Source organism: Papaver somniferum, chromosome 11 (assembly GCF_003573695.1).
Source record: "Papaver somniferum cultivar HN1 chromosome 11, ASM357369v1, whole genome shotgun sequence".
NCBI lineage: Eukaryota > Viridiplantae > Streptophyta > Magnoliopsida > Ranunculales > Papaveraceae > Papaver > Papaver somniferum.
In genome coordinates this window covers 4,308,237-4,325,481 of record NC_039368.1, presented here as the reverse complement: position 1 = coordinate 4,325,481, position 17,245 = coordinate 4,308,237, and the positions used below count along the sequence as shown (strand labels likewise).

Below are 17,245 nucleotides of genomic sequence, written 5' to 3'. Positions count from 1 at the left end.
TCGCGAAGCGCTGACATTCTTCGCATCGTCGGGACATCCTCGCAGCATCTTGTATCATGGTCGGCCAGTAATATCCTTGCGTTTTTGCCTTGTCAGCTAGTGATCTCATACCGCTATGATTCCCTGCGTCACCATAATGGATATCATTTAGAATTCGATGCCCTTCTTTCCGGGACAAGCAGCGTAGTAATGGTCCGAGGAAGGATTTTCTATACAGGACCCCCTCCCGAAGATCGTATCTTCCCACTTTGGAGAGCGTCTTTCTAGCTTGCTTCCGATCCGCAGGTAGGCTTCCTTTGTCGAGGAAGGCATGTATTGTCACCCTCCAGTCATCTTCGTTGCTGAAATCTTCGTCTTGATTTGCTTTGACAAGATGTTCTTCATCAAAGTCGTTATGGATGTCTTCTCCTACTGGTCTTCGATATATTCTTCCATCGTATCTTGATTGGTAGCGAAGGAGAATTGAGATGCAATCGAAGGCTCGTATACCCTTGCTATTTTAATACCTTCGGCATTTTTATCCCTCAATGGATGATATGTATGCTAGGGCATCCGCATGCCTGAGGTCCCTTCTGCATAAGTGCCGGAACTTAATGTTCGGGATTTGTGATGCCAATGTTTGGACCAATGCCATGTAAGCTGAAAGGGTGTCATCGTACACATTATATCGAGCCCATTTGCCGTATGACCAAGCGAATCACTTGTCAGCCTTACATCGGTTACCCCCATCTCTATTATTATACGTAGGGCATGTACGACAGCTTCGTATTCAACAATGTTATTGGTATGCTCTTTGAATTCCAATCTAAGTGCCTGTATGATCCTTTCTCCAGTTGGGGTGATAATGACAATACCTATTCCTGCCCTTCCTTATTTTTAGATCCGTCGACGAAGACTTCCCATTGTCTATGACTCGCAGGTTCGAGGATATCCATTGGATCCTTGATTGCTTCCTCGGCTTCTGGTATTCCCTTGATCTCTTCGTCGTTGTCTAGAGGGAGGTCTGCTAAGAAATCTGCCAGAACTTGGGACTTCTGAGAATGTTGAATTTCATGAATGATGTTGAATTGGTCCAGATGGGTGTTCCATTTGGCTATTCGGCCCACTTTTCCCGTGCTTTTGAGGACTGCTTCCAATGGTGCTTTGCATGGTACCCTGACGAAGTGAGTTAGGAAGTAGGTTCTCAGTTTTTGGGTAGCCCATACCAGTGCGAGGATGAGTTGTTCAATCTTAGTATAATTTCTTTCCGCGGATTGAGTGTCTTGCTGACGTAATAGATAGGCTGTTCTATCTTTGTATTGGTTTTGACTAATACCGCGCTGACTGCGTCCTCCGTTGCTGCTATGTACAGTGCCAAAACTTCATCAGGGTCTGGCTTCTGCAGGATAGGGATTGAAGCTAGATGTTCTTTGATCTTTTGGAATGCTTCCTCGCATCGGCGGTCCATTCGAACCTGCTCCCTTTTTAAGAATATTGAAGAAATGTTTGCACTTGTCCGAAGACCGTGCAATAAATCTGCCCAACGCTGCTATGGACCCATTGAGCTTCTGCACTTCCTTTAGATTCTTTGGTGACGGCATCTCTACTATGGCTTGAATCTTAGCTGGGTCTACCTCGATGCCCCTTTTCGTCACCAGATACCGAGGAACTTCCCCGAGGTGACACCGAAAGTACATTTCTCCGGATTTACTTTCATGTGATGCTGTCTCATTGCATTGAAATATTCCTCAGGTCCTGGTGGTGATTTTTACGCAGCTTGCTTTTGACGAGCATGTCGTCCACGTAGACTTCTAGGGTTCCTCCAATCCATGGTTTGAAGATAGCATCGACCATCCTTTGGTATGTTGCCCCTGCGTTTCGGAGCCCGAAAGGCATTCTGGTATAGCAATAAAGGCCATGTGGTGTATAGAATGCTGTGTGTGTGCTGATCTTCTTCTGCCAGGGCTACTTGGTTGTAACCAGAGTCCGTCCATAAACGACAGCTCTCGTACCTTCAACTGCTTCAACCAGTTGATCTATGCTCGGCAGGGGATAGCTGTCCTTTGGACAGCCTTGTTGAGATTAGTAAAGTCGATGCATATTCTAACCCCTCCATTTTTCTTAGGAACAATGACCATGTTGGATCCAGGTAGGATACTTGACTTCCTTGATAAATCCTGCGTCTAGTAGCTTCCGAAGTTCTGTTTCTACCGCCTCATGATATTCTGGAGCCACTTTTCGTATTTTCTGCCTGAACGGGGTGTGCCCTGTTTGATGCGTAGTTCATGTTGGATTACTTTTGGGTCAATCCCCGGCATATCTCCTAACTTCCAGGCGAACACATCCGCATATTCCTTAAGTAATTTGGTTAAGGAATGTTCTCTCCCTTCGCCCATGATGGTCCCGATTTTGACCATCTTCGGGTCTTCTTCCGTTCCTATGTTGATTTCCTTATGGGTTCCACTGGTGTGAACATAGGCTTGGGTTTCCGAGGACTGGGGCGCTCTTTAATTGCTATTTGCGTGTTTCTCTGCTCTTTTGATTGTTGAGGTACTTGTTTCCGAGCCTCGGACATTACCCTCTTTCGTCAAGCCTTTTCCTGTGTTTCCTTAAGGAATAGTTACGGCTTTCTCTTTCGTGGTTTCTTGATTTCTTACTCTTCGGATTTTTCGCTGTTCTTCTTGCTCGTTGTTGATATGATCCTGAGTGGCCTGGCATTCTCGTGTAGCGATTCGATCTCCCTTGATCTCCATATTCCCTCAGGTGTTGGAAATCTGAGGTACTGGTGGTATGTTGCCGCAACTCCTTTGAGCTTGTGTACCCATGTCGTCCAATAATGGCGTTGTAGGGGGAAGGGGTATCCACCACACTGAATCGGGTATCCAGTTTCATGGGCCCTGCGTTAACCTGTAACACAATGTCTCCCAAGGGCTTCGTGGCCGCTCCATTGAATCCGTAGATGGTGTGATAAGAGGTCATCAACTGTTCATCATGGAGCTTCATCCGTTGAATGCGTCATAGAATAGGACATTCACAGAGCTTCCCCCGTCTATGAGGATCTTTTTGAGGTTACATCCAGCTATGGTAATGTTAGGACCAAGGGATCGTTATGGTCTTCCATATCTTCTTCGATATCCTCGGCATCGAAGATGACAGGAATTCCATCCATTTTCATGTTCGTCCACTGTTCCCATCGACCTTATATAACTCGCAGCGATCTTCGAATTGCTTCCGTAACCTTTTTCCAATCTGTGCTGTGAGAGGGTCCTGTGGCTTCGGAACACGAGATGGTGTTGATTGTTCGGTTTTCTTCCGGAAGTTGGACTGGTTTGGTTCGTTTGGATCTGTCCTCGGTAACCTCCTTCCGTATGTAATGTTTGAGCTCTCCCGCATCAATTAATTTTTGGATCATTATTTTAAGGTTCTTGCATTTTTCGGTCTGGTGTCCGTTGAAACAGTGATACTCACAGTAATCTTTAGACTTCTCGGATCTCGGGGGCTGCTTTCCCTTAGACCATGGCCATTCTAAGTTTTCCCTCCCTTTGATCTCCGCAGGATACGAGCATAGCTAGCGTTGAGTTTCGTGTAAACTTGGTCTTCGAATTTTCGGTCGCCTGTTCTTCGTTCATCCCTCCGTTCCTTTCTATCTTCGTGAGGTCTCTCATCTGAGCAACCCCTTTTGGCCCCATTGGTTTGTTCTGCTGAATTGGTGCGGTGAGACCTCTGCGGATATGCCCTCGGGTTTTCCCGTTGAATTTCTTCAAGTCGAGCGTGCTTCTCGATAATTATTCGGAGATCGCCTTCTGTCTTGGGCACGCTCCCGTGAATTTCAACAAATAGGGGACTCATTCGGTCCAAGCCCCATTATAGCAATTGATGCTTACCACTGGGTCCACGCTTCCTATGGCTTGGCAGATCCTATGCCATCTGTTTGTGTATTCCCTCGTGGTTTCCTTGTAGCCGATTGCTAGTGAAAAAGCTTATCCATCCCAGGTTTACAGTCTTGTTGTACATGTATGTTCTTAAGAATTTCTCTGCGAGTTGGTCGTATGAGTGTATGGAGTTTGGTGGCAGATTATCAAACCATGATAACGCCGATCCCTTCAAACTTGACGGGAAGTATCTACAGAGTACGGCGTCGTTCTGTCCCCATCTAGCTAGACGCGGTTGTAGTACCGAACATGTGCAGCAGGGTCGCTGGACCCATCATAGCATTCGAACGTCGGGACAGGGCATTTCAGGGGAATAGGGGTGTTGGCCAAGCGATGCGTCAGGGGCGTGGAGTTAGCTTCTCTCATACCTCTTCTAACCTTCCCCCCCTTGTTTATTTTTCAATTGCCTGATCTCTGCCATCATCTCATCTCGTTCCTCCATTGCGCGTTGGTGCTCTAAATTCTTCAGATCATTTCCGTTGACTCTCCATCGTCATAATCCGGGTCGGATACGCTATGTCTCCTTGTCGCGTCTTCATTAGTCGCTAGGACGACTCTACAGTCTTGGTTTGGCTCTGGTGCTTTGGAGCTTGCTTCATCAAGTTGTTGGCTGGTCTTTGTGCTTAGAGCAATCCGCTCCTTTAAATCTTGATTTTCTCTGGCCAAGAGCTACAGCTTCTGCGTAAACCTGTTGGTTCCTTCTCAGTTCCTCGAGCTCAGCCATTAGTTGGTGTGATTGGTTGGACCCCTGATTGGGAGTCCCCGCACGTGCCGCTACAGCCGTGGCGCCGCCCTCCTCCATGGTCTGTACTAAAGGTGGCAGGGGTTCAGCTTCTGTTGCTGGTGTTTCCAAATTGGAGTGAGCGCCCCTCTGCGGTGCCAGAGCCGCCGGTATGGTTTGATTCTGGTTATTTGTTAGCGGCATTCCAAAGGTTAGCAGATGCGCGGGTTGGAATGTTCTGGATTCATCCACCCTTTCCCTTGGTTGGTTAAGTTGACTCATGGCGAAGGTATTGCTAGCCTCCGCAGCCTTCGGGACTACCGCGGCTTCCCCGTATTTTATCGTTGCTGCTCTGAGAGCCGCCATTGCAACAAAATTAGCGTTCATGGGTGAAGTGATTTCAGTGGTATCCTGCCTTCGATTGGTCATTTTAGTTTTATCTCCTTTCTGCTTGCTTCGGGTGATGATCGGGGTTGTCCGGGGTGTTTCTTTTGACAAAGCTTTGGATTTTCCTGCTTCCTGCGTCTTCTCCATCACGTGCCTTTTTGTTGATGACGAAATCTAGCGTAAACTCGCCTCCTTTACTCACAACACGTTCTCTCTGTATAAATTAATTCAAACAGAAACGGGAATATCCGCGTGAAGCGGGTTAGTTGTCGAAATACAATTTTTCAAAAAGGGGATTAACACCCGCAGGCTATAAAATACGGGTTAAAGTTTTATTAAAGGCGATCTTTAGTATAAAAAAAACTATGAAAATTGTAAATCCGACGGATTAGGACAATAACCCATGCTTGGAACACTAACTCTTATCGAAGGCAAAAGGTGGGTTTTTGAATATAATACAGTTGACGAATGATCTATACAGTCAGAGCTGATAAAATCGGAGCAATCATATGCCAAATTAGAATGAAATCACAGGACAAGATAAATCTTTTACCGGGACGAAGTCCCTGTTTCTAGCGCCAAATTGTGGACACACGAACTACGCGGGGTACGAATGCCCACAATCAATCGTTAAAGTCTAAAGAGATTACGATGATGATACCCTGATGTGGATTCATTGGCTCAAAACCCACGGGTTTATCATGGCCTCCTACAACTTCCCCGTGCGTAGCGATTATGCATGGGGTACAAATATAAAAGGAAAACAACATATATAAGCAGATACATGCGGAACTAAATGAATGTAAAGTGCTGAAATGTAAATAAGACCAAGGTTTACGTGGTTCAGCACTAAGGCCTACGTCCACGGGGTTTGTTGTTCTACTATATTATTCACGGTTACACGAATAGTTGAATGACTTTGGGTTTACATATTTTTCTCCACTATGGGATTAACTTACCTTTGCTATTCTCTCTCTCTCTCTCTCTCTCCTGATGTTTTTTCGATCCCCCTCCCTCTTTGTGGAGATTGGGTATTTATAAGGTTGGAATGTGGGACCCATCTCTGAAGACCGTTGGAACCTTATCTTCTCGTGTCCTTGCGTCCATCACGCGGAGGTCTGCGTTTCCCCCTCGATCCCGCGGAGGCATCTTCGCTCGTTCCATAGGTCGGTCGACACGTGCACTGCTCAGAGTGTTTAATGCGGGTGGTTGAGGGGTCTGCTCGTGTCAGACAAGTGTCTTCTGCCCTGTCAGTCCGTGTCAGCTGACTTTCTCTCCACCGTTGATCTTAGCTCCTCTTCTGGGGATGAGATAAAGCAACTCCTAGGGGTTTATTTGGTGCTTCGCGACGCATCGTGTTTTGATGTCTTGGCTTGCATGCTTTCCACGTACCTTTCTGTATACACGTGTTCGATAGTGAGATATATGTGTACACAATGACTTTCAATAAATTGAAACTTTCACGTGACAGTGGTATTTGGTGCGAAAGATCTAACTAATCCATAAGACAGAAATGGATATGTATCGGACATGAATCAAACTGCTGGCTAAAGAAGCATTATGAACATTCTCAAAGAATATCCAAAATTGCAATAATTGAACCTTGCTTTGTGACATGAAATAAAACTTACTAGTTAGAAGAGTAGCTATACAGCCATAACCTAGAGGCACTTCATGTCAGCTGGTTGAGTAATATGTTTAAAATGCTTGATGCAAGTTGACTACCCTCATGTTTTTCTCCACTTTGAAACTGTAGGTCTAAATCCCTTATCATTCGATGTATATTTATTCTCGTATTCCTTTTTGTTTTGTTTTGTTTTCTTTGAGGCTGGCGCATTTCTACTTTTCGAGAGCAGTTTTAGTTTAATTACATTTTCGTAATATTGGCGTTATAACCTAAAGGATTTTTATTTTTTCACCACTCTCTTCTTCTAGTTAGCCGAAACTAGTTAAATGCTCCGTTATCATTCAATGAACTAGATTTTTGAAACACAATTTTGTTTATCTTTTTGTGTGGACTTAGTTAAATGCTCCGTTAAAAGTGGCGGTGCAGAAAGATGATGGTGGAGATGGTCGATGCTCTATTGGCGAGGAGGAGGTTGGTGGAGAATAAACCACGTAAGACGATTCTCACATATATTTTCTTTAAAAATTGTGTAAATAAATACCAAAGGACTCACTTTTTTTTTTCGAGGCCAAGAAAATAGCGGGTGTTTGGTGCCGGTGGTATATGGGATTAAATCTGTGGATTCAATTAAAATAGGTGCTCAACTTTGGTCGACATCGCAAGAATCCAAAGCTTTATTATAAAATCAAAACATGCGAGGCCCAAACATTGTGGGCAAATCATCAGAGAGTGGAGTGCACACAATTCTAAATGTATATAAAATTAAGAAAATCACTGTTACGACGTCTGTTTTTCAAACCACAATGTTAACCGACTGTCCATTGTATAATAAGTCGTCGTCGAAAAACTAACCAATGCAAAAATACAAAAACATATCTCATTGAAATATTTGCTCAAGAAAAATTTACAAATTCATTTGCAGTTGTCCAACTAGATAACACATTATACTAATATTTTAATAAACTCGGCAAGGTTTGAAATTCCAAATCTGTAAATCAATGTGCTATAAATAGAACCAACTAGTGCATGTTAAATCTCACCAATCAACTTAGCAATCATCTTCAGCATCTTTACTTGAGCATAAAAACTATTATCGTTAACAAAAAACATCCTGTTACTAAGTCATGGCTAAGGTGTCTGGATCATCTTTCTTTGGTTTTTTCTTTGTTTTGGCAATCTTATTTGCTGCCGGTAAGTAAAATTTCTTTAGCAAAAATGATACGCTGGTGTATATCTATAACTTTCTAACATAGTCTCGGGAAAACTAATTAAGCTGCATTCGTAGCTACTAAATTTATGTCAACTATATATATTTTTTCAATTTACTTCCAAAACTTGTCTGTGTTCCATTTCATTAATATATGTATGTATATATTATAATGCACCACACTAACTAATCGATATTGTTTTGATGTGTCATCTGTGTGTAGAGATGGCAACAACCGAAGCTCAACTTGTATGTGATGTTGGAAAGCTAGTGATACTAGGTGGTCCTTGCACTAATTGTCCCTCTAAATGTTTGAAGAAGTTCCCACTCCCCCTCATTGTCACAAACCTTTGTGTTCCGGTATTAGGAACATCTGTCTGCGCTTGTTGCGTTGTCGAGCAGTCTGCTTAAAACCAAATCCCTGATGTCGTGTGTAGTTGGATGCAGATCAGCGAGCCAACACAACTTATCTACCATTTAAATAAATTTGGCTACTTGACTCGTCATGTGTCTTGCTTAGCCAATGCTGTTCTTCAGTTTATGAATGGGCTAATAAGACCCATTGTGTGATGTTTTGTGTTTGTAACATGTTTAATGAATGAAATATCTATGTTTACGAATTTAAGTTTGGGAGACATTATACATTGGCTTTTTATATACGAACATGAGCAGAGCATAATTGTCAGCAGACTATCTGAGTTCTGCAACGAGAGGCAGTATTTTTTGGGTTTCTATCACACAAAAATGATATTGTGTCGTATGACGGTTGGTTCCGTGACCACCATTACCATACACAAGCTCTAAATTCTTGATTGAAATGAATGCCTTTAGCTAAGAATTTTTATGATGCCTTTAGCTAAGAAATGCACGCTGTTTTTATCCAAAGCGCCTGCCGTTGCATTTTGTGTCAGAGTACCATGAAAGTGCAGGTCGCCCGAGGAAGTGATGGTAGGATATCCCTGCATTTGAAAGTAGCAAATTTTAGTTTACAGTCAAAAAATATGGATTCCGATTTAGGGATGTCAATAAGTTTCTTACTATCACTCCTGATGTTGACAGAAGATGAACGTTGTCACGTAACCTAGCCATGGATGACAATATCGCAAGGCATGGCAGGGAACGTTTTTGACCTGCAGTCAGTTCTGCAGACATTAATCATCCGTTTCTGACGGGTGTTGGATTTGAACTGTCAACTGTAGTGTGTTGCGGGCTTGGTTCATTAGTCTTTAAGCTGTTGCTTTCGCCTGAAGCCTATTTTGTATTGTTGCTGCAACGGGTTACTGTGTCTCTTGATACTACTTAGTCTCTCTCCTTGCTTTTGCCTGAAGCCTATTTCTCTTGCTTTTGCCTGAAGCCTATGGACTTTTACCGACGTTTAAAAACTGCATACATGATAAGAATAACCAAACTCGTACATAGTAAACTACAATTTGTTGTACCAGAAGTCGTTGGCGCCTTGGTGGTAAATCAACAAATGCAATTTCGAGTGTTTTTGAAATCTTTGCTCAAGAAAAAAGTTACATAATTATATACAAACAAATGGGCAACAAGATGATGCTCGAACTAATAATTTAAAACGAGAGGGAAATTCGGCAAGGTTTGTAAATTCAAGATCATTGCTATAAATAAGGCCAAGGGGTGGATGTTAAATCTCACAAATCCAGTTAACAATCATAATCATTAGAATCATTGTTTCAATCCTACTAAAAAGTGATGGCTAAAATTTCTGGTTCAACATTTGTTAGCTTCTTCTTCGTTTTGGCCATTTTATCCGCTTCCGGCAAGTATATCTTTCACAATAATCATACACTAGCTGCTAGCATATATGTATAACTTTATAGCATCCTTTTGAAACACTAAGCACTAATAAGTTGCATTTATAGCTACTAGATTTATGTCAAAAAATTTCCATATTTCGTCTTATCGATCTACATTGCCGCTAACTGTTCGAGATATTGATTGTTGTTATGACATATATATTTATGGAGAGATGGCAACAACTGAAGCTCAACTAACATGTGATATTGGAAAGCTAGTGATACTTGGTGTTCCTTGCACTAAATGCTCTTTTAAATGTTTGAAGAAGTTCCCAGTCCCGCTCATTATCAAGATTGAGACATATACTATGAAAAAGTTGTCTCTAAAATTATGCGAAGTTTATTCTTCTGTTTTACATTGACTTAAGTCTAAACTGATCGAGCTCCTTAACGCCACCCCTAATTACAGTAGAGACCCAAGAATGAACCCGAGATTCATTCAAGTGGTGATCGCAGAGGAGGTCGAACTTGTCCACATTAGACTAATTATGATTCATTCAAGTGGTGATCGCAGAGGAGGTTGAACTTGTCCACATTAGACGAATTATGACGGTGCAATGTTCCATCCACAAAATCCATGAATTCATCAGTCTCAGAAGAAGTGGGGGATGGAATTGGTAAAAAAATACTCGAAAAACAAAGGGTTGGGACAGTGGTCCAAATGTAGTTCCATCTTTTTGATAATATGCTAGTACGAGCACCATACTTGATGTCAGGGTAGTGAAAAAAGGAAAGGATATAGTGAAGAAGTGAGTCTGGTAAATTACTGATCCTATGTGCCTCTCTGATATTCATATGTTTCCCCTACAAATAAGCATACACGTAAAATAACAGAAAAAAAATATATAAATTAGAATTAATGTTTATAGTTTTGAATGAAAACACAAAATGGAAATTACTCCTCACTTGAAATACAGTTACGATTGTTCATCAACTAAACCCTAAGATAAGTAGAACATTTGATAGTTCAACAATATAAGGTGTTGGAGTCGTATCATATAGTATATCTTTGAAAAACTTAAATTTCATTTGAATTTTTGAATCAGATATGTTGGGATTTTAGTCTACAATATTCAAAACTATTGGAAGTGAAGTAATCCAAACAAAGGAAATAAAGATTGCAGCCAATAGATAGTACCTTAATTCGATCGTCAGAGAGTAGAGTTAAGCTACAAGTAAGAAGCAATCATGAATTTATGATAATTTTAAAAAGATGTTCAGAACCAGAAATAAACAAAAGTCGAATATCAAAGTAAAAAAATTGAAACAAAGCTGATTATAACTTGATTTTACCCATCCTAAGAACTGAATTTAAAGATACAACCTGGTGAGGCTCTTGGAAAACTTGGTATCTCTACCATAACTTCTTTTTCACTTTTCCAATTTGCAAACCGGTAACGCAAATCATAGTAGCAAATAGTCATCATTTGCAAAGCTTTTGCGTCCCTTAAAATCAGTTTCAACCACATCAGCTCCCTTGGATTCCCAACAAATTTCTGGAAGCAAACTGACTTTAGATGTGGAAACAAACTATCATCTTCATTGTTATAGTTGGCTTCACCCTCATCGCTGTTGTCGCACTCAGCAGAATCTGCAACATCTCCTTGGTCTTCATTGTCATAGTTGTTTTCGCCCTCGATGGAGTTGGCACCAATGTCTTCATTGTCATACTTGTCTTCACCCTCATCAGCGCTGCCACAGTCGGCAGCGTCAGAGACATCACCTACGTCTTCATTGTCGTGGTTGCTTTCGCCCTCAACGTAGTCAGCGTTGTTATTTTCATCTTCATCATCACCGTCTTCCTCAGCGTTGTTATTTTCATCTTCATCATCGCCGTCTTCCTCGGCGCTGTCACTGCCATCTTCATCATCACCGTCTTCCTCAGCGCTGTCACTGCCGTTCTCATCGTCCTCGTCACTGTCTTCTTCTATTTCATCATCCATATCCTAGAATTGAAATTGAGACAACATAAAGATATCAAATTATCAGTTATTACAGATATAATAAGTTCTCAAATGTAAGCCCAACACTTAGACTCCAACACGAGTCATGAGTTCTGAACACTTGCCTGCTCAATTACGAGTGACTCCAGATTCGGTACTACTTTGAGCAAAGCAATCAATCCTTCATTGGTGCTTACACTCCCAGATATGCTCAACAGTTTGACATTATGAAATTTCGGCAAATTGTCTGACAGATAGGATGTGATGCAGATATACTATTTATCATGAGGCCATAGCAACAGATAAGTTCAGTTAGAAAGAGATAGATAAACCACAAAAGTAGAAAGAAACACAGATACAAACAATTCTAAATATAAATATATGCAAGCTAATATACCGCAAGGGTTTCGTTGTTGACAGTTAGACATTTTACATGTGCAAGGGAGCAAAGGAACCCACTTAGTCTTTCTTCTAGTGCGCCCATGTAGTCTCCAAAGTAGATTGCAACATTTGCTTCCTCTAGTGCTAGAAAGCTAGGTAAGACAAATTCTGTTGGAACAAAACCACAGTAGGAGAAACTTACAAGCCTCGGTGCATCGACTATGAAAGCACAGTCTTCATCGTCACACAGAATATAAACTTTCAAGAGTGTAGGAATTGAAATACAGAAATTCCCAATATCAAACTTGCAGGGGCCCAGAATCAATTCTTCAAGGACAGGGGAATTTAAAAACAGTTCCCCATTCCAGGACTCATCGCTAATTTCGAATCCACTAAGTTTAAGGTGCTTGAGTCTTGGAAAATTGATACATTTAGGAAGGCGGATATTAGGGTAAGTACTTAGGTCTAACGAAATCAATGACTCACAAGTAAAAAGAGATGGGGGAATAAACACTGACTGGTTTTGTCTTATGTGTAGACTGAGCTCTTTAACGTTACCCATTAATAAAGAAGATATCCAAGAATGAAGCCGAGATTCATTCAAGTGGTCATCCCATCTGAGAGAGAACTTGTTTACATTCGAGAACTTATGACGATGCAATGTTCCATCCACAAAATCCATGAATTTATCGGTCTCGGAAGAACTGGTGATGCGATTGGAAATCGAAAAATCAAGATCAGGGACAGTTATGCAAATGTATTTCCATCTTTTAGATATTACGCTAGTGCGAGCAACATCCTTGATTTCAAGGAAAGAAAGGATCTGATGAAGAAGCGAGTCTGGCAAATTACTGATTCTATCCTTTGCTGCCTCCCTCATATTGATATGTGACCCCTTGAAATGAAGAAAAAATTAGAACAAATCTTTATACTTACACAGTATGAAAAATTCTATAGCTATGATTTTAATTTGATTCTTCACTTAAACCCTAATATCACAAGAATAATTGACTGTTCCACACTATTACAAGAACAAGGATCTTGTTTATTGAAACCCTAGATTGAATTGAACAAGTTGTATTAGGGTTTTTGTTAATGGAAACGAAAAATCAAAATATGGAAATGAAGATTGATGTCATGGAAACCCTAGATTGAATTGAACCAGTTGCATTAGGGTTTCTATTAATGGAAACTAAACAGTTACAACATGGAAATGAAGATTGAAGTCATGGAGAATGAGAAGAAGAAACATACCTTAAATCGCAGCAAGAACAGTCTTGAGAGTGAAGCGAGGAAAGTGGAATGTGAGTGAGAAAAATGAAACGTTCGGCTTTCTCTCTTAAAGAGTGTGCGTCTTACTGGATCTCGTGTGGGTTTTACTCTTAATGGGCCTATTCCAATGAACTCCATCCAAAGTTTTAAGAAGTACCCTGATTTTGGGCATACTGAAATCTTACTAGACATACTGCATAAAGACAAAAAAAGGTTGTCAAATAGCAAAATCAAATTAACCCTTAACCCGAATTTTTTTTAGTGGCAAATCTGCCCTTTACGTATTAGTGTTAGTAATATTGATTAGTGATTAAATATTTTGTTTACTGATTAAGATAATTTTCAGAATTATAAAGGTTGTTTAGATGATTTTTTGGATCATGGTTCGGCGAAACAAGTTGAGGTTCGGCTCATACCTATGAGCCGAATCTACCAATTGATGAACGGTTCGGCTCACTGAATCTGTTTACTGCATGCACCGAACCTATAATTTTCAATTCCAACCCTTTTGCTAGACACTAGTTCGGCTTATATGAAAGTTTCATAGTAAGCTTAACAACATCTTGAATAGCCCGGAAAAAAAAATATTACTGGTTCGGCTTATATTTCGAAAATCGTATGAGCCAAACATCAATTTGTTATTTTTTGGGTTAAAATATTGTTGTTGGTTCGGCACATATTGAGAATATCGTAATAGCCGAACCTCGTAAATGTGCTAGGTTCGGCACATATTATGATTATCGAATACGCCGAACCCCTATGCATCTCTATCTGTGACTAGGTTCGGCTTGAAATTTCATGAAATTTCATGCCGAACTGTTCATATACACTTACAGGAAGTTTTTGTGAAGAACAGTTCGGCTAAAAACGCAACTCAATTTTGAGCCGAACCCAACACTGTAACCGTCATTTAATTGATGAAAAACAGCAAATAGGAGATTGGGTTTGTAGAAATTACTTTCTTATCCTCATTTCCGCAGTTGGAGATGCAGTTGGTTCAATTGGTGGTTGATTTTCAGTTTCTACACGTTCATCTTCAATTGGTTCTTCTTCTTCAATTGATGAATTAGAAGACAATTTGGTTTGCCTAGTCCATGTTTTTCTTTGTACGAGTCATTATGTGGTTGACTTTAATCGACGATCAAATTTTTACGAATCGACAATTAATCACAATGATGAATATTTTTTTTCGCAGGAGGGGGAAGAGTTCGGCTAGAGGAGTAGGAGGAAGAAGAAGAGATGTAAGGGAAACTGATTTTGATTTTTTAGAAAACTGATTTTAGGTTTTTGTATTAAGGGTATATAGGTAATTGAACAACCCATAGGGTACCTCTTATAAGGTCACCCGAGATTGGACTATCGTTTTGTATGCCTAGAAAGATTTAGGTATGGCCAAAATCAGGGTTCTTTAAGAAATGACTGAGATCAATCACCACTGAAGAAGCTAGAGCCTAGAAAGTTACATAATATACTCAGTTTAAGCATTACGTTTCAACTTTGATCCACCTATGACTTTCAACAAAAAGATAACTTTCGTCGTCTAGATTTAACTAATACATAGGCTTGGACAGATTGACCAAAGAAATGGAATGCAAATCAAAGTGCTTGTAAAGAAGCAATTGTGAAGATTCTTAGAAAACTTCCATAATTACAAGAATGGAGCCTTGCTTTGTGTCAAGAAATAAAACTTATTAGTTAGAAGACTAGCTAATAAGCTTAACAAGTACCTGTAATATTGTACTAATAAGTTTATGGAGAAATGGGTATCACTTTTCATACAGCCATAAACTAGACGCACTTCATGTGAACTGGTGGAATAGTTTGTTTTAACTTGGATTAAAGATCCCATTGGTTCAAATTGGAATCAGATTTCAAGCCATGTACAATGTGGATTAGTTGGCAGTCTATCCCCTGCAAAAAAAAAACAAAGCAGAAATCATTGTTCTATTTTAACGTTTTTATATGGTTTACAATTATGTGTCAGGTTTATTTTGAACCAGAAAAAAACGCCTACCATGGTGAAGAACAAACTTTAATCACACACCCTGGTGAAGCTCTTGGAAAACTTGGCATCTCTGCCTTCAGTTCTTCTTCACTTTTCACATTTGCAAAGCGCCAATCACAAAACCAGTAACAAATAGTCATCATTTGCAAAGCTTTTGCATTCCTCAAAATCTGTTTAAGCCAGCTTATCTCCCGTGGGTTCCCTGCAAATTCCTGAAAACAAACTGATTTAAGGTGAGGAAACAAACATCCAGTAGTCGCAAGATCGAGTGCCGTAGTATCATCTTCATTGGCTACACCCTGATCATTGTTGTCGCACTCTGAAGCGTCAGAGACAACTTCTTCGTGATTGTTGTGGTTGTTTTCAGCCTCAACGGAACCGGAATCATCATTCTCATTGGAATCATCCCTATCACCTTCAGCGTCGTTAGTGTCTTCTTCTTCTTCATCAAGCATACACTAGAATTGAAATAACAAACCATAGAAAGATTAGTTAGAAATAACAAACAATAGAAAGATTAGTTATTATCGACAAAATAAGTTAACAACTGTAAACCCAAAACTTATATTTTGTTACTTATCTAATGAAAATATGCAGAATCATCAGTTTTGAACACTTGCCTCACTAAGTACGAGTGACTCCAGATTAGGTACTGCTTTAAGCAAACCAATAAATCCTAGATCAGTGGATAGTACATTTGATATGTTCAATTTTCTGACAATGACATTATGAAATGTCGGCCAATTATTTGAAAGATCGTGATCAGAGTAGATAACCTGTTTATCACAAGGCGACATCAACAAGTCAGTTACAAGGAGTCAGATTAAACCATAGACCTAGAAAGGAATACACAAATTAAGTACTCAGCAAGCAAGAATACCTGTAGGGTTTGATTACAAACATTAAGTTACTTTACATGTGCAAAGGCATGAAGTAACCGACTTAATTCTGCACCACCATATTCTTCAAAGCAGATGTCAATAATTGCTTCCTCTAGTGCTGAAAAGTTAGACAAGAGAAATTCTTTTGCAACAGGACTAGTATATAAGAAAGTAACAAGCCTTGGTGCATCAATTTTTAAAATACAATCACACAAACCATTTCCCTTGGTAATCCAATTATCAATTTTCAAGATTTTCAGTGTAGGAATTGAGATACAAAAAGAACTCATACTAACAGAACACTGGTCCAGAATCAATTCTTCAAGAACACGGGAATTTGAAAAGAGTTCCTCATTCCAGGATTCATCAGTAAAATAAAAAAGATGAAGCTTAAGGCACTTGAGTCTCGGAAAAGAGATATACTTAGGAAGGCAGATATTAGGCTGAATGTGTAGCTCCAACGATACCAGTGATGCGCAAGTAAAAAGAGATAGGGGAATGGAAAAGGGGTACTCTTGGGGGTGTTCTTGGCGTAGGTGTAGATTAAGCTCTTTAACATTACCCCTTATAACAGTAGAAATCCAACAATGAAGCTGAGATTGATTCAATTGGTGATTGCAGCTGAGAACAAACTTGTCTACATTTGACGAATTATGACGATGCAATGTTCCATCCACAAAATCCATGAATTTATCGGCCTCGGAAGAAGTGGGGATGGAATTAATAACTAGATTCCAAAAATGAAGGGTGGTAACAGTTGTCCAAATGTAATTCCATCTTTTTGATAATACGCTAGTACGAGCACAATTCTTGATTCCAAGGAAAGAAAGGATGTGATAAAGAAGAGATTCTGGTAAATTACTGATCCTATCCTTTGGTGCCTCCCTCATATTGATATGTAAACCCTTGAGATATTCATATACAGAGAAGAACAAGAAAAAAGAAAAAAAAATTAGAACTAATGATATTAGAATGAAAATGCTAAATTGAAATTACCCTAACTATGATTTTATTTTTACAAAAATCAAAGAACTCTCACTTATTACAATTTTGATTGTTCTAACTAAACCCTAAATCCAATTTTTTATTGAAT

General features: G+C 40.0%; 2 protein-coding genes and 1 long non-coding RNA gene across 5 annotated transcripts; 1 reads left to right on the top strand and 2 right to left on the bottom strand.

Annotated features, from left to right (window-relative positions):
* Positions 1–7,699: 7,699 nt before the first annotated feature.
* Positions 7,700–8,478, top strand: LOC113321616. Its single transcript, XR_003346800.1, has 2 exons — positions 7,700–7,837; positions 8,077–8,478. It is a non-coding gene; the product is annotated as an uncharacterized LOC113321616 (long non-coding RNA).
* Positions 8,479–10,834: 2,356 nt separating this feature from the next.
* On the bottom strand, positions 10,835–13,305 carry LOC113320895 (F-box/LRR-repeat protein At4g14103-like). Of its 3 annotated transcripts, none has more exons than XM_026568791.1 (4): positions 13,249–13,305; positions 12,011–12,889; positions 11,739–11,888; positions 10,835–11,616 (listed from the first exon to the last, which is right to left on the bottom strand). In XM_026568791.1, exons 2-4 carry the CDS (start codon positions 12,872–12,874, stop codon positions 10,969–10,971), a joined length of 1,662 nt encoding a protein of 553 aa, XP_026424576.1. In that variant the 5' UTR covers positions 12,875–12,889; positions 13,249–13,305; the 3' UTR covers positions 10,835–10,968. The 3 variants fall into 3 exon arrangements, with proteins under 3 accessions (XP_026424576.1, XP_026424577.1, XP_026424578.1); XM_026568792.1 differs by having other exon boundaries at positions 12,047–12,889; XM_026568793.1 differs by having other exon boundaries at positions 12,197–12,889.
* A 1,797-nt stretch (positions 13,306–15,102) lies between these two features.
* LOC113323955 (F-box/LRR-repeat protein At4g14103-like) lies at positions 15,103–17,042 on the bottom strand. The gene is made up of 4 exons (XM_026572298.1): positions 16,188–17,042; positions 15,892–16,047; positions 15,298–15,729; positions 15,103–15,177 (listed from the first exon to the last, which is right to left on the bottom strand). The coding sequence occupies exons 1-4, from the start codon at positions 17,040–17,042 to the stop codon at positions 15,103–15,105; spliced, it is 1,518 nt and encodes a 505-aa protein (XP_026428083.1).
* Positions 17,043–17,245: the final 203 nt, after the last annotated feature.

Coding starts and splice junctions, on each gene's coding strand:
- LOC113320895 (XM_026568791.1), bottom strand. CDS start 12,874: ATGAGGGAGGCAGCAAAGGATAGAATCAGTAATTTGCCAGACTCGCTT. Junction 11,889..12,010: donor TCAACAACGAAACCCTTGCG/GTATATTAGCTT, acceptor CATGATAAATAG/TATATCTGCATCACATCCTA. Junction 11,617..11,738: donor AGTCACTCGTAATTGAGCAG/GCAAGTGTTCAG, acceptor TTTCAATTCTAG/GATATGGATGATGAAATAGA.
- LOC113323955 (XM_026572298.1), bottom strand. CDS start 17,042: ATGAGGGAGGCACCAAAGGATAGGATCAGTAATTTACCAGAATCTCTT. Junction 16,048..16,187: donor TACTTCATGCCTTTGCACAT/GTAAAGTAACTT, acceptor TGTGATAAACAG/GTTATCTACTCTGATCACGA. Junction 15,178..15,297: donor CACCAGGGTGTGTGATTAAA/GTTTGTTCTTCA, acceptor TTTTTTTTGCAG/GGGATAGACTGCCAACTAAT.